General features: G+C 35.7%; 1 protein-coding gene across 1 annotated transcript in view; it reads left to right on the top strand.

Annotated features, from left to right (window-relative positions):
- AK5 (adenylate kinase 5) overlaps positions 1-15,605 on the top strand; it is a 92,716-nt gene that overhangs the window by 54,384 nt on the left and 22,727 nt on the right. The window contains exons 9-10 of the mRNA XM_075759736.1: positions 12,597-12,639; positions 13,678-13,722. Coding sequence (XP_075615851.1) covers positions 12,597-12,639; positions 13,678-13,722 — 88 coding nt within the window. The remainder of the gene's footprint in view (positions 1-12,596; positions 12,640-13,677; positions 13,723-15,605) is intronic.

Raw genomic sequence — 15,605 nt, forward strand, 5'->3', positions numbered from 1 at the left:
CACATTATTCAGTGCAACACTTTATCCTCACCTACAACGTTATATGTTCTAGCCCTATTCATTTCTATTAATTTATGATTATTTTACTGTTCTTATTGGCTCAGTTATTTCAGTGACTTTTCTTAAGCAGACAGCTCACCCCTGTCTCCAAATCCCATTTTAAATCCCATTCTTTCATAAATCCTTAAAACATTCTCTACCCCAGTAAACTCTCTTAAGTTTCTCATCATCTTTGTCTTAACCATGCTGCTTCTTTGTTGCAGGGTTTAGGCCTTTATGCTCTATAAAGCAGAATGTATATTTAAATCATGTTTGGATTATGTTGATGTTAGATTTTGAATGTTAATGACATTCTAAATACATTCTTTTGGCAGAGTATGAACACTAAAGAAATTATACTCTTGGTTTATCATGTTTGAAATGCTGTTCAAACAATAAGCACAAGTTTTATAGTTATGAAATAAAATTAACTGAAATACATGAAAATTATACTAATTTATAATTTCAAACTACATGGTTCACTGATGATACGTTGCACAGTCCATAAAAGCACTGACTGTAGTTTTGATTGAAGTTGCATGGGATTCTTACATGAGACTTAACAAGATGACTACAATGGAACCTTATTATCTTTGTCAATAGCAAATATTCATTCTGCCAGATGTGGTAGTTAGCTTATCTCATTATTTTGCCAGACCAAGACATTGCCATTCTGGTAAGAGCCCAGTACTGTTTGATAACAGAGGAGAAATGAAGTAAAAACAGTGCTAAAACCCCTGTATATCAGAGATATATAAATATGAAGCAGCTGATCATGACTCTTCAACTGCAAGTTGGTATCTTCGATACTTAGTGACATTTTTAAACATATAAATATTTCTATTACTCATAAATATTTTTATGCCCAATTCATATGAGATGCCTTGTACAAATATAAAGATAACATAAAGAAGAAAGCAATTGCAACCAAAAGCCCTTACCATCTAAATTTTGAAATGGTGCAAGGAAGTATTATATACAGAAACAACAAATGGAGTAGAGATTACCATAAAATCATAATGCCATCTAGCTACCCAGTCTGAAAAACAAAATTAGAAATTACTCTCAGGAAGAAAAGATCAATAACTAAATTCAGGAGTGAGGAACTGTTCGCATTCAAAACTTGAGCTCATTTTGACTGTGGCGGTGATTTAATACTCCAGTGATTTACCACATGCTGTTTACGAATTGTGTGAAGCATCAACAACCTTTACTCAGAGAATCTCAAGTGGAAAAGGAATGCGTGTCTGGATACAAATGTGTCATGCAGTGATGTTATTGCATAGGAAATCTGTCATGAGAATGTGGGGGATAAGAAGGCTGGTTTCTAAGCAACCTTGCACAGCTGAGCTGCTAAAAATGGCTGAGTTTTAACAGAACATCTTGGTAGTCACTGAACAAGAGGAGTTGGGGGTTAGAGCAGTGCACAACATGTACTGAAGACAAAACCGCAGCTGGGGATGAGTATCACTTGGCATAGCTGAAATGGACGTATGCAGATACCTTTGCATTTTCTCACTTGTGGAATGAGCCAGGAAAATCTCCAATATAAACTAAGCCAGCAAAGAAGTATCCGAGTTCTTCAGATGTACACTACTTCTTCCAGAATAACCTCTCTTACATGGAGAAGGAGTGGTGTGGTTCCAACTCAACTATCATCAGCTCATCTAGGAGTGCTCCAAAATATGGCAAAGTGCTTTGAGAAATACTTAGTACCTGTTGTTGAAACAGTGCAAAGCAACACTAATGCAGGCTAAGATCTGGCTTTTCTGGAGGAGTATGCAGGGGAAATTGAATTAAAAATAACTCAGGAAAAGCTTGAGTTTTGTATTGTACATTTTATAAATGAACGTTCAGTTAAATTCATGTAACTAAATTAAAAGCAAGTTGATTGTTTTCTACCTGCCATGCATGAATGCTTCAAGAACTAGAATGCTTGTAATCACAAAGTCCCTACAGCACTGAAAGGCAGGAGGGAAATACCTATTTTTAAAAAAAAAAAAATCCTCAAATCACTATTAACTGTTTTTCTGTTCTCAGATCTGTAGCTGGCTGTATTATAGACGGAATAAGCTAGAGTTTTTTTTAGAATGACTGCCCAAAATACATTCTTCCAAAAAATAAAAATAAAAGTACCTCTCATTGAGAATGCCTTGTGGAAGAACCAGCCAACATTTCACATGGTAGCAATTTCTATAGCCTTTTCTGGAGTCATGATTACACTACTCATGACTTGATTGAAAACATAAAAGAAAACTGATAAGTTTCAGATATTTTCACCCATATTAAGATATCAGGAATATGTTTTGGGCCACTCATTTTTGGGTGCAATAGCGTAGATTCTAATGAGGGATGTCCTGTGCTTTATAGAATATTCTCAATTTGCAGAACTCATTATCGTGACTAGTGTCTGTTTGGTTTAATAAGGACTGTCTTTTGCTGCTGGAATGGTCTCAAGTGTGATACGGGTTTTCACTGCTCACTGTGCTAATTTATACTTACCATTCAATTTCTCAACTTTGCCAGAGAGACTGTCAATATAATGCCACTTGTTTCCAGAGATCAGACAAGTTTTATCTTTAAGAATTGGATTTTTAATTAGAAACCTACCATTTGGCTTATTTCAAGTGCATTCAGACCAAAAGGGAGTATTGAAAAATTGGCATCGGTGAATCCTATCAAAGAGTTCCAGAAGAAAAGAGCATCCAATTATTTTCTTGTGAAAACAAGCCTTTCAAGACAACCTTAGCTAGTCTGAGGAACATTTAGACTAATTAGAAAAAAAGTAATGACATACAGTCAGATGCCTATAGAGTGAATACACTCCTGAACAAGTGCTTATGGAATTGATAACTTTAAAATTTGGGAAACATGAAAATCAGGTAAACTTCAAGTAGAAACCTTAAAAATAGACATAGTCTCTTCTAATATTTCAGGGGGTGGGGGGCTATATTTCACATCTACAAAACATGGCATTTTTGTGCCTCAAAGGAAGTTACCAGTTCATAACTGAGGCATTTCCATGTCCTTCCAATGTCAGACTGCATTTACTTATGGCAATTAAGTAAATGCAATGGCATATGCAAAGGAGAGACTGCCTTGCCTCCCCCCCCCCCCCCCCCCCCCCCCAGTGTGTCAAAGACCTAGGGAAAGTAGATGTAAAAAAGAATGAAAGATAATAAAAGGTTTTCTGTTCAGCAGTGACAAGCAATCTATTGAATTAAGAAAATTGCATAACCCAATCTTTGCTGCAAGTGCAGAATGTTTTATAATTAGAAAATGTGACAGCTCACTTGAAAAGCAACAAGCAAAACCAAAATGAGGTGGAGGAAAAAAGCCCTCAAAGAGACTTACTCGCATTCTAACGAGAGGAAACAAGCTCTTGATTAAAAGTTGTTGCCATGTAGTGACAATTCTTCTTACACCTTGCTGTCAGTTCCCACCCAGAGCACACACAAATCTAGGCTTTAGGGGAGCAGGAATAAAGCTTTAAGTGAACTGATGAAAAACAGACTCCATAGCTATCAAGACTATAACAACATTTCCGGCCTGACTGATTACCATAGCTTGAAACTTAAATATTTAAGAGAGATAATGAAAAAGCCCTGAAAGTCTTTTCAATGAAGAAGCAGAACACAAATATTCCTAAAACTGATAGGCAACAGCTAATTGAAAGCCTCATTTAACTGAAGCTCTATAGGTTAAACCAAAGACCATTTTCCTTCATTTACTGCGTTTCACATCAGTTGTCACTGTGTTTTGACTCCACTTTCTCTGCATCGAAGATTCAATCCAAGTAATTTATTTAACCCTTCAGACACAGTGCTCCAGAAATTGACATTAAAAAAGGACAAAGAACAAACTGCACATCTCTGTTAGCAGGAGAAATTTTCATTGCAACTTCTAAAGCTACCTTTCAAAATTAGATAAGCATTAAGTTATTTGAGGGGTCAGATCTAGAATGTACTATATTCATCGTGTGCTTTCTCTTTATTTGAGAACTTATGGAATTTCTGTAAAATGTAGTAAAATGACCGATAGTAGGCAGAAGCCATTTGGGCTTTTAACATTGAACATTTCTGCAGTGTCCATTTCTCTTTTGCTGATAGGCAGCGGTTATCAATTTGAATTGCAGGTGCTGGTTCTATAGGGAAACTGATTAAAACAGGAATACGCAATAAAAAAGAAAACGGACTCCAGGAAACTCAGAGAATGATTGTGAAACTCAACATTTGTTTTTCTTAAAGAGCACAGAAGGGTGGAGTCCAATCTCATTTAAGGATATCTGCAAAAAGAGATAATGCATAAGTATCCAAAGAGATGAAAGAGCTGGAGAGGCAGGCCTAACTACAGAGAAAAGATGTTTAATAGAAATGTACTGAAGTCAATGAACAATCTGTTCAGTTCGGGTTGCCATGGAAACTATCCTATTAAATGCTTAAAAAAAATATCAGTTCTAGAAACAAAGTACTACAGTTTGCCTGTTACAAAGTGCGCCCTTAATAAGCTCAAACCAAGTGTATTTTGGTACTTCTATATCATTTTGTAAGCTTGAAGAATTCTTTTTCCCTCTCAAAATCACCATTGTATGCTGTAGTAAAGGCACATGAAAGAAAGCCTACTGTTCTATTTCCCCCCATGCAAATCATGGTGAAATAGGCAAGAAAAATTGCCGCAGGCTCAATCTGCATTTTTGTCTTTGGAATACCAGAAACAGTTGTTTGCTCCTCCTTTCACGGACGTTATTTGGATTTACTTTCTGGTGATACATGTATTAGAGGAGACTGAACTGCCAAGGTTAGTTGAAGTCTTTGCATCCCCATTTCTTTTCTGATTTTGAACCAGAAGTTGCTACCCGCAGCTCTGGTGGGCAGTAAAGAGCACAAGGACTCAGTTACAAGGATGGTGAGCTCGTATGGAGATTTAAACAGCAGTGACAGCATCATTGTTCAAAATATGCTGCATTTATGCTCCATTGAATACTTTTTCAGTAGCTTAGGAAGATCTTCTCTGTGGCTTCTGGAAAGTGTCTTTAGAAAAAAGCGTTACAATTTACAGTATCTCACCCTCGTTTTTCTAGGCAAGAGCACTAGGATAGTGTAGCTTCTTTCCTCACACGAGCTTGCCCCTCGGCTGGCAAATTGAGGCCTTATCCTTTCATGCACAAAATACAACTTCACAGCTAAATTTATGAGTTCTGTGTTTAACAGGTCTACCTTTAGAGCCCAGAGAACCCACATAATTCTTGGGCACTATCAGGCATCCCACACAGTTGATGCAAATAGGATCCACATCAGAACATTTCATATTGCACCTAAAGCTTATAATGAAATGCAAAGGTGTATTTCCTCCCGTCCCCCCAGATTTAGACACCTTACTCAGGACTGTGGGTGGGTTCTGTTCGCATGGCCCAGCATCCCTGAACACAGCTGCAAAAGCCCTTCCTTAAGAATATTTGTAACAACAACTCCTATATTTTAAAGCATTGAAGAAGAAACAGCTTTTTATAAAACATATTAATATTTCTTAATCCCAGTCAAAGATTTTTACTATAGATTTATAGATTTTACTATAGATTTTTACATTTACATATTAAACTGCAGTGATTCCAGGGATGCTATTTTACTATATGGGATACAAAACTGGTCTTTCAATAACGTACTTGTATTGAAGCAGAAGAGTGGCTTCTCTGGGTACATTGGAAACACTTGAAAAAAATAATCCTCTATGTGTTTTCAGGAAGCCATATGTTTCCTACTTGGTGTCTTTTTACTCCTTATATATCCTGTGATTGTGCAGTCAACTTTAGCCAATTTGGGCTGACATACCAGTCATAAGGAGTGAGAAGTGGCCTAGTTTTAGAATTCCTTCACAGTGGTGCATCTCAAATCAGTGGGCTGTTTCTTGCTGTCGTTAAATTCCTTCTTAACAGAGAAGTTCTTTATAAATACTGTAAAAGTTTCTTATTGAAATTTATAAAATTATCTAATAAAACATAAATAGGTGTTTCAGTAAACCTAGAATATGCTTGGTCACTGTTAAGCAGAGAAGGTCTTTGAAATGTAAAACTTGAGCGCAGCCGTCAACTTTTATCTTAATAGCAGCAAATCATAGGATCTGAGGCCACACACTCGTTTTATTTTTATAACACCCTATTCTTGTCCTTCTCTGTGCCAAGATCTTTCAGACAATGCTCTACTTCCATATTTTAAAAGGTCTGTTCTCATTAGCTACATTTCCTGGGTCTACATTTCTTCCCTCTCTCTCTCTGCTGCAATTCTGTGTGTTATACATCTGTGAATTATGTATCTCTGTGTGTGTCTCTTTTGTAAATGGCTAATGTGATCAGGGCATAGCAGTGCCAGCAGCCCTTACTCACTGTCTCAAGACCTGATGATCTGCCACACAAGGGAAAGGCATCAACTCATTTTTGTGGTGCTATCCTGAAACTAGACATCCTCTTTCTCTTTTTTCACTGGCAGCGCTAAATTATGACTGCTAAGGTAAAGAACAGAACTTTATATCTAATACATTACTATACAGAATCTTGGGTAAGTGCTGCAATGTGTCACACTGGGTTCAGGCTAGAAAGAGCTTGGAAGGGGAGCAAGCAATAGAAAAGATTTTTGAGCATACTGCCCGTTGTAGACATATATAATAGAGGAAAATACTTTAATCTTAAAGTATGAAATAAAAGAATACATATATCTTAAAGACAATTAAATGTCCTTAAAAAATTCAGATTACAAGTGAAAGTCACATTCTGCCCTTGACTCCTTTGCTGCGTATATTCCTAAAGACAGTTTGAATTCCTGTAACAAATCTTTAAAATTAATGACAAGTTACTACTCACAGGTTACTGCACCTGTCATTGAGTTTGATTTTCATAAAATAATGGAGCTCGTGTTAATAAATAAATGGATGGTGCCATGGTGATGCATGGAAGCAGAAACATAACATTTTGTAGGTTATCCGTGGAAAGTAACACCTTGAACTTCCAAGAGAAGCAAAGTTCCACCACAACTGAATCTTATCAAAGCATTTGTATGTTTTTCTTTTTGGAAATTTAATTGACACTGGCCTGCAGAAAAAGCGTTTTACATCTGTAACAGTTCACAGCAGAGAGATTCTGCGTATAGTGCCAATGGTGTATGATTTGAGGGATCTGTTCATTAGCATTGTTGTTAGCAGTCTAAGGAGCTAAGCAGTGCCAAGTTTGCAGTTCAAATGCACTGGAAAGTCCCCTGCTGCTTGATGTAACAAAAAGCCCCTGGGAGAATTTACACCAAGCAGCATAAATCCTCCACGTAGTTAAGAGTCATTTAAGGAGTAAGGGCTATTTACAGAAAAGAATACTAAAGGAAAAATAGTGATAACTTCTAGGAAGAATTTTGTAGACAATTAGAACTTTCTATAAATATAGATCTACTGAAAACTAACTGAATATCTGTATGTGGCAAAAGTATTTTAAAACAAGTGATAGACAATAACTATGCATAGATAATATGGGTGCTGAGCATCTCAAGTGTCTTCAAAACACAAAAATATTTAAAAATCAAGCCCTGACTTCGAGTTAAACATAATGTTGTTCCCTCTAGCTCAGCCTTTTAAACCCAGTTGCAAATGAAGTGTTTGGTTTACCAGAACACATTTATGCTGCTGCAAAATGCTACCGTGCTGGGAGGGGTGTTCTTATTGCTGCTAAGTTTGCCCTTAAAAGTTAATTTGTTTGATTATTTTTTTTCCAGTTTTCTACTGTCTGGAAATCAATATGAAACTAAATGAATTTTGCTTTCATTTTCATGCTTAATAATCACATGTATTTTTGTCATTAAAAAGCCCTACAGAAGTTAATGAAAACCCAACCCTCACACACTGTAGCAAACAGATCTTGATTTTTTTCCCCTTTACTGATAGGTGCTCTTCTTTAAGCCACTGAAGAACAAGAATGAAGAATCTGAAAAAATCTTGCGTATCATTAAAAGCCAGATAACTCAATCTTGGTTTACAAGTTTTAAAAATGAGTTAATCTCTATCTCTGTATATAGGCATAAATTTGTTTTATTTTAAGAACTGATAATAAGGTTTATTTTAAAAGAATAATGGCATAGACATTCTTGTTGTTGCTAGATACTCAAAAGTAAAAGGGAATCATAGCGATCTAATAATCTGTCAGTATTTTGTAGATGCTATTACAAACACTGGTTTTTTTGCACTTTCGAGTTGTACGCACTCCAAATAAACAAAAATCACTTCAAATAACATTAGCAATGTTCTCTCATCTTAATTATTGTTAGTCCCTTTTTGACACAAACTACTCCACTCTGCTGAGCAGTATGAACTGTATAAGAAGATAATGCCTTTCAGGGAAAGAAAAGCCTTGAGGTCTGAATGCATACTGTTTCTTATCTTATTTACACATATTCATTAATTCCGGACCAGAGTAGATCAGAGCACAGCCACCCCTGCTTTAACATACTTTAACACACAGCTTGCAGAAAGCAGCTCAGTCTCAAAAAGTTATTTGAATCATAAATCAAATTTAATGGCAAGCAACTGTATAGTTCATAAAATCTGTTCCCGGGGACCACTGCCCATACATAAAACCTGCAGCTAACCCTGCATATCTCCTAAAAACCAATCATTCGCTCTTACAGGCAGAAAACAGGAATTTAAAAGACAAATTCGACAGCTGAGCTCTGACTAGTCCCAATTTCTTCCGATGCTTAACTTTGCCTAGCTAAAGGTTGCTCAGGGTCTTTACATTTTCCCATATATGTAAGGACACCACTCAGTGATAACTACATTTTTATAAACAGAGGCTGCATACATCTAATCCAAAAGACCATCCTCTGTGATAAGGTATATGCCTATTAAATCCAGTTGCAAACACATGTCAAACTCAAACCACACAGATTGCGACAAACTGGACTGTGCTGAAGCAGACAAATTGTACGTGCAGATGGTGCTCAACAGACATCTCATACTGCTTTCTGATTCCCTAAACTGTTCTTAATCATTAAGAGAGTTTATTTAACTGAGAGCTAAAGTTGATTTTAAGGGTAATAGATATAGAAGCATCATCTGAAAATATTTAAGATTTCATTCAATATTACTTTATTAAGGTCTAAGAATTCAAAGTAAATATACTACAGGCTAAAGAGGTGAAAGTGGAAATCTAAATCCTAAACCTAGTTCTGCTTCCATATATAGCTGTGTTTATATTAACAAGTCACCTAATATCTCTGTTAAAATGGAAATAATTCCCTTGCCTCTATTCCCAAAGGAAGTACAGGGAAAATTGATGTGGAACTGTAGTGTTCTTTGAAGAAATAAAATGCTACAGGAGTACAAGTGTTTTGCATACCTAACAACAGCTAAGGGAGATTTATACAACTAAAGTGTGCTGAGAAATTGATGGTTATATACCTACATTCCCATCAAAGGGATGCTGATGAGATTGCCATGATAAATCTACATAGTCAATTCTTGCCTGTACTTTCTACTGTATACATCATGTCATTCTGTATTAATTAAACATAATGTTTGTGTATGCTGCTTTTGGGTTCGGTTGGGTTTGTTTGGGGGTTGGTTTGTTTGTTTTTGTGGGTTGTTTTGTTTTTTTTTTTTTTTGCTTACACATTGATTCAATTCTCAACAAATATTTTTAGGCAGAGAAACATGTAGTTTTTATTTGTTTGAATAATTTGTGCCTGACATGTTCCTTTGAATATTTACATTCTCAAATTCAATCTTGAAAACTGAGCATAATTTTAGGCAACAGTCATGCTGTATTTTAAATTCAGTCTTGCTCTACTGTCTCTTTTCTTCTTAGTCCATGATTATTTATCCTCTTCAGTAAATTTCTAGGAGAAACTCTTGTTATACCTTTTAGAAGTCTAAATAAAATGTATTGGGCACTTTTCACCACTATTTTCACGAAGCATTCAAGCAACAACAAGGTGATAAGACAGAACTTTTTTTCTTTTCCATGTTAAAAAACAAACATTCAAATCAAGGACTGGAGCAGAGGTTGTTAATGGGTAACAGAAAAGCTCTCTCATTTCATCAGGTAAACATTCACATCGTTAAATCCTAATGAAGAAAATGTCCCATAATTAGATGTGTTTTTTTAAAAAAAAGGTATTTTATTGCTTTCTTTAAAGTGATATGACTTAAGAGTCCCAATTAATCAGTAGCAGAACTCAAAGACCTAGAGAATTCTGTATCATTTCCTTATTATATGCTGTGACTTACTGTCAGTTTGTTTTATTATGGAAATTGCTTCACAACCTAGCAATGACAGGCAGTAACTTAAACTCATTAACCTATGAAGTACCTACTACTAGTCAGATATTTACTGATAATGAGCTAAATAACAAGAAGTTGGAATACAGTCAGAAGCCTGCATTGTCCAACTCTAAAAGCAAATGTCAGATAAAGAGATTCTTTACAGGTGGCAAATTTCTCTATTTAGTAATCCTTTTAATGTGCTGTTGATATTGTTTAAACAGTTACAGTCAGCTATGCCCCACTAATTGATAAGTTTCCAGATGATATTTGTAGATATAACCTGGCTCTAAAGGCATCCAAAATTAGAGACTACCCACCTTTCTTCAGGGCTCATTACATATAAGATTATAATCTTCCTCATCTTGCTTTCACCTAAATGGAAGCAGCTATACTGAGAATACAAAGACTGTTCTGCTGCTAAATCACTGTATTCCTGATAGCAATGTGATGTAAAATACTATTAGCAATCTAGTAATTTGTCAGACTTTTCTTTATTTGATCATTTGCTAAATCCAACAGTTATTTTTCCAAAGCACTTTGGCTTAACCTATATAGCAGATATATTTAACCTATTAAAGCAGATATGGTTGGTCAAATAAAAGCACCTGACAGCTTATTTAGCTTCAGTTCTGTCTCTAGTTTTTGCATATTTCAGCTCTAAAAAAATTAGACCTTTTCCTGACTTAAACAGACCTTTATTATCACCTGCTGCTCTGAGCAGCCCACCAGAGTTATGGAGGCAGTTTCATTCTGCAATTATAGGGGAGAACAAAGAGCATTACCTGAAAGAAGTAATGTGTCTTTCATTTGATCATAAACTTGTAACTGTGATTTTGATTTTTAAAGAAACTTTACTCTAAACTTTGTGCCTAAAATGATTTTGATACATAAACCTTCAAAAGCATGATAAGAAGGTGAATCTGAAACCAGGCCTTTTATATGCAACGTATCCTTTGCAGGGTCAAACAGTTTATTGTATTATTACAGGAAAGAAAAAGCATGTCTGGTTAATACTGTCACTTGAGTTGTAGGAAAGAAATTAATTTCTTATTTTCAAATGTTTTGGTTTTTGTTTTCCTGAAACACTCTTCTGCAAACTTAGTGGATCCAGTTGCTTTTTTAAATTTTGCTTTTTAAATTTTATTTACTTTTTTTAAGATGGCAGTTCTCCTGCTGCAGTGTAATAGGCTGAGAATTACTGTGAATCAAAAACTGAAAGTGTTCTATGTAGCCATTGTAATGGTACTTCAGCCTAATGAAGAGTACTTCTGTTTCAGTGACAATGGGAACACAAGGAGAAACCTGCAAGGGTAGTGCAAGAGCCTTGCAAATTAGTGGCCAGCAATTTACCTGTTCTATTCACCATGCTGTTCATTTCACTTCATCTATTCACGCAGTTATACAAATTTCTAACGGTGGCTATTTCTGACAGCATACTGAAGCAGATCTGTAAGAAACTACAGCTTGAAAACCCTATGCTAGTCCTCTCAAAATAGCATAAAGTATTCCATGCTGATATATGCGCTGATGTAATACGAGCAGTTACTGTCAGTGCTATTCTTGATATTCTATAGACTAAAGCACTGATGGTGTGAGTATGTTGACACTACATAACCTAGACTATGTCCAGCATATATATAATTCTGATTTATAGAAACAACAAAGAATTCCCACTCTGACACTCTTGCTGGCCAGTATTTGTAATTCCTCATTGGGTGTACTACACACTATATGACAAAATGATTATAAGTGGCCAAGTATCGTGGAAGAAAACCCCAAACATGCCAAGTTCCCCATTTTGCTGGTGTAATCCCTCTTTGTAGCTCAGCAGCCTTTGTAACAACTTGTAGCTTGTGTTGCATTCTGAAGGTACACACATTCAAGTTGGTTTAGACCAAAGATTAATTTCATCACTTCTAGAACTTACTCCAATATTGCTTTTCCACCAGTAACAGTTTATCATACCATATTTACTTCAGAAGCAATTCAGCATACACACTGGTTGCTTATATATTGTGCTGGATCTGCGCAGTTGGACACTGTTCCTCGCAGAAACAATTAATCATCTGAAGTTGTCTTAAGTTCTCCACGCTCATGTTCTACCAATGGCATTTCTGTGACATTGTTAACCATACCTCAACAGAGATTACAAGTAAAAGGTTAGAATATGGAGAAGATATTAAGATATGCAGATAAGCAGCTGTAAGAAGAAATGCATACTATGCAGAATATCCATTTCAATTTGTCAACTGCTTAATTAACAGGAGGAGGATCAGTCGAGTTTTTCTGGTTATGAGAGCACAGGAGGTGAGTTTCTTTTTCAGTATCATTTGTCATTTAATTTTGAAACCTTTGGTTTCCCCTTGTATTTAAATAGTTAGAAGGTAAAGTGAATTCAGGTTACTTATATTGTGAAAGTTACATCTCAAATGATTTTATCATGTGAATTCTCTTTGAATGCAAATTAAAGCTTGTAAAAGACATTTCTACCCTCTTTAGGCCAGTGAATCCAAAATTATCAGAAAATATTACTGTTAATCAGCATCAGATCTCATAGGTGTTTTCAGAAATTGGTAGTTATGAAAAGCTTGTTGGAAAGCATGAGCTGCTGAGAATCTAAGAGGAATGAAAGGATTAATCAAAACCTTTTACTGCTGATGATATTATGTAATGAGAGATGTCAAAGACAAATAAAATTCTAGCAGGCTCAGATGGTGTAAGATCACCTTCCATACTGGTATAATCAGGCCAATGACTGGGACTCACACTAGAAGGAAATGCTTTTTTAAAAAAATTACAATTTCAGTAAAAGGCAAAGCTGTAGCACATGCAGTAGTTTTAGTGCCAAAATGACAATAATACCTGGATTTCAGTTTAAAATTATTATTATTTGGCTGAATTTGAAGCTCAGGGAAATTTAAGACCGTATCTCTTATGTAGTGCACTGAATATAAAATCTGAATGGGACGTGGGCAAACATCTATAGCAATTATAATGTAATAACATATTCAGAGGAAAATGCGATGGCTCAGGAGGCACGTTATTACATCACAATGCATCTGCTTCTCTTTTTCCTCTTTCTCTTTTTTAAATAACTGATGTGTATGTGCAAGGTCTAATTTTCAGATAAAATATTTTTATCATATCTGCAGTGAGAACTACAAAACTGGGAGATAAATAGGCTTGTAGATAATAGCTCCTTTTGGAATGGAGAGAATTATAGGAGAAAGTAAATCTAGTAAAATCAGATTGCCTTGCACAAATGTTACACAATTCAGTGTAGAAACTAGGTAAGATTAAAATTAGTAGCTCTTGCCCACTAAAGAATTTTTATTTTCATTCTAGACTTTTCAGAAGATCTGAGGAAATCAAACATAATTTTTGTAGTTGGTAAGTAGGATTCCTAATTTAACTGCTACATTTGAAAATCTCCATGTTAATTGGTTTTGATTATAAGTATATGATTTCTTTTAAAGTGTAGCAGAACAGTTTGGTTAAAAGTATTTATACTACAATGGCCATTTAGTCTTTTGAAAGGGAGTTAGGATTTAATATCATGTTATTAGTGGGGGTCTGACCACGCTAACAACAGTTGTGGAAAGCTCAGAGCAGGAGGTATGTTTGAGTGTGAACATATTCAAAATGACCGTAGTTCTTGTGCAGTTACAGTAGCATTGTGTGATCTCCCACAGCAAAGCTGCCTTACCAGCATTAGTTAAAACGTTACTAGATTGGATGTATAACTCAGAATTTTGAGGTTTAGGTGAAAAAAAAAATAAAAATCAGGTCTTCACCTTTTCATCTGTGAAACAACTTTTGTAAATACAGGTTTCAATTCTGCACATGCTCAACATGCTGTAAAAAAAGTCAATGGGCTAGTCACCATGCATGATGCTTGGCATGTACTGAGGCTTTGCAGGTGCAAGATTTACTTTATATTTGCTTTCTGGAAGTCCACAGAGGAAAAGCACCATGTTAATGCTCATTATTATATAAATGTGACTAATGTAATTAGCATAAGCTTTGAACAGCATTTTAAGACAAACTATAACCAGAAGATTTACAAATCTCAGCTTAAAGTTTGGTATTAGTTACATAGAAAGAATAATTACTTTTGTAACAAGCGGAATTTTTGAGAACTGCTTTACAATACAGAGCAGGAACAACACATTTCCAAGGACCTAATGATAGATATTGAAATGTGGGTAATTTTACATAAAAGCAAGTCACTTTGCACGTCCTTTTTCCTAATGGGGGGGGTGTGTGTTGGGGGGGGGGGGGGAAGTGACTTCTGAAATTAGTCATAAATGAATGGAAGTTTCATTCAGAAATCAGGAGGCATCAAAAAACATTCCAATACCAGCAGGTTGAAGGAGGTGATCCTTCCTTCCTATTCAGCACTAGCAAGGCTCCCCAGCACAAGAAAGATGATGACTTACTGGAGCAAGTCTGGCTCAGGACCTCAAAGATGTTTGAGGGACAGGAGCATCTTTCATATGAGGAGAGGCTGAGAGCTCAGACTCTTCAGCCTGAAGAAGAAAAGGCTCCAGGGGATCTTATCAATATGTATAAATACCCAATGGGAGGGAGTAAAGATGGGGGAAGACAGAATTTTCTCAGTATTGCCCAGTGACATGACAAGAGAAAATGAGGACCACTTAAAATACATTAAATTCTATCTGAACACAAGAAAACACATTTTTATTGTTAGGGTGGAAAAACCATGGAACAGGTTGCCCAGAGAGACTGGAGTCTGAACAACCTGCTCTAGCTGACCCTGCTGTAACAGAGGTGTTAGATTTTTCCGACCTAAAGGATTTTATTAAAAGATGGCATGTTTATGTGTTATACTTTTCTCTCTCACCATATCTTACACCAAATACAAGTTGACTCAATTTATTGCAAACCTGTGGTGGATATTATGTGTTTGAAAAAGTAAAATTAAGTTAGAGTTCACTGGAGACTTTTCTTAAGTGAAAGATGCATAACACTTAATTTTCAGTCTTTAAGCAAACCATAATTCCATACTTACTGAAGTACATCTTCCTGCTGTTTGCTACAGTGACAAATTTTCATTCTGTCTGCCTCACATATCTTATTGGAAAATTATGTTTGGGTTTGTGCAAACATAGTTTTTGGGTTTTTTTTGTTTTTTTGTTTTTTTTTTAAGTGAAGACACTCAAGGAATTTTGCCTCTGAAATTTTTCATGGTAAGGCATATTTTTAATTTACCTCTGGACTGCTTTTTCTTTTTCAAAGAGTAGCTTTTAATT

This window comes from Balearica regulorum, chromosome 8 (genome assembly GCF_011004875.1).
Source record: "Balearica regulorum gibbericeps isolate bBalReg1 chromosome 8, bBalReg1.pri, whole genome shotgun sequence".
NCBI classification, from domain to species: Eukaryota; Metazoa; Chordata; class Aves; order Gruiformes; family Gruidae; genus Balearica; species Balearica regulorum.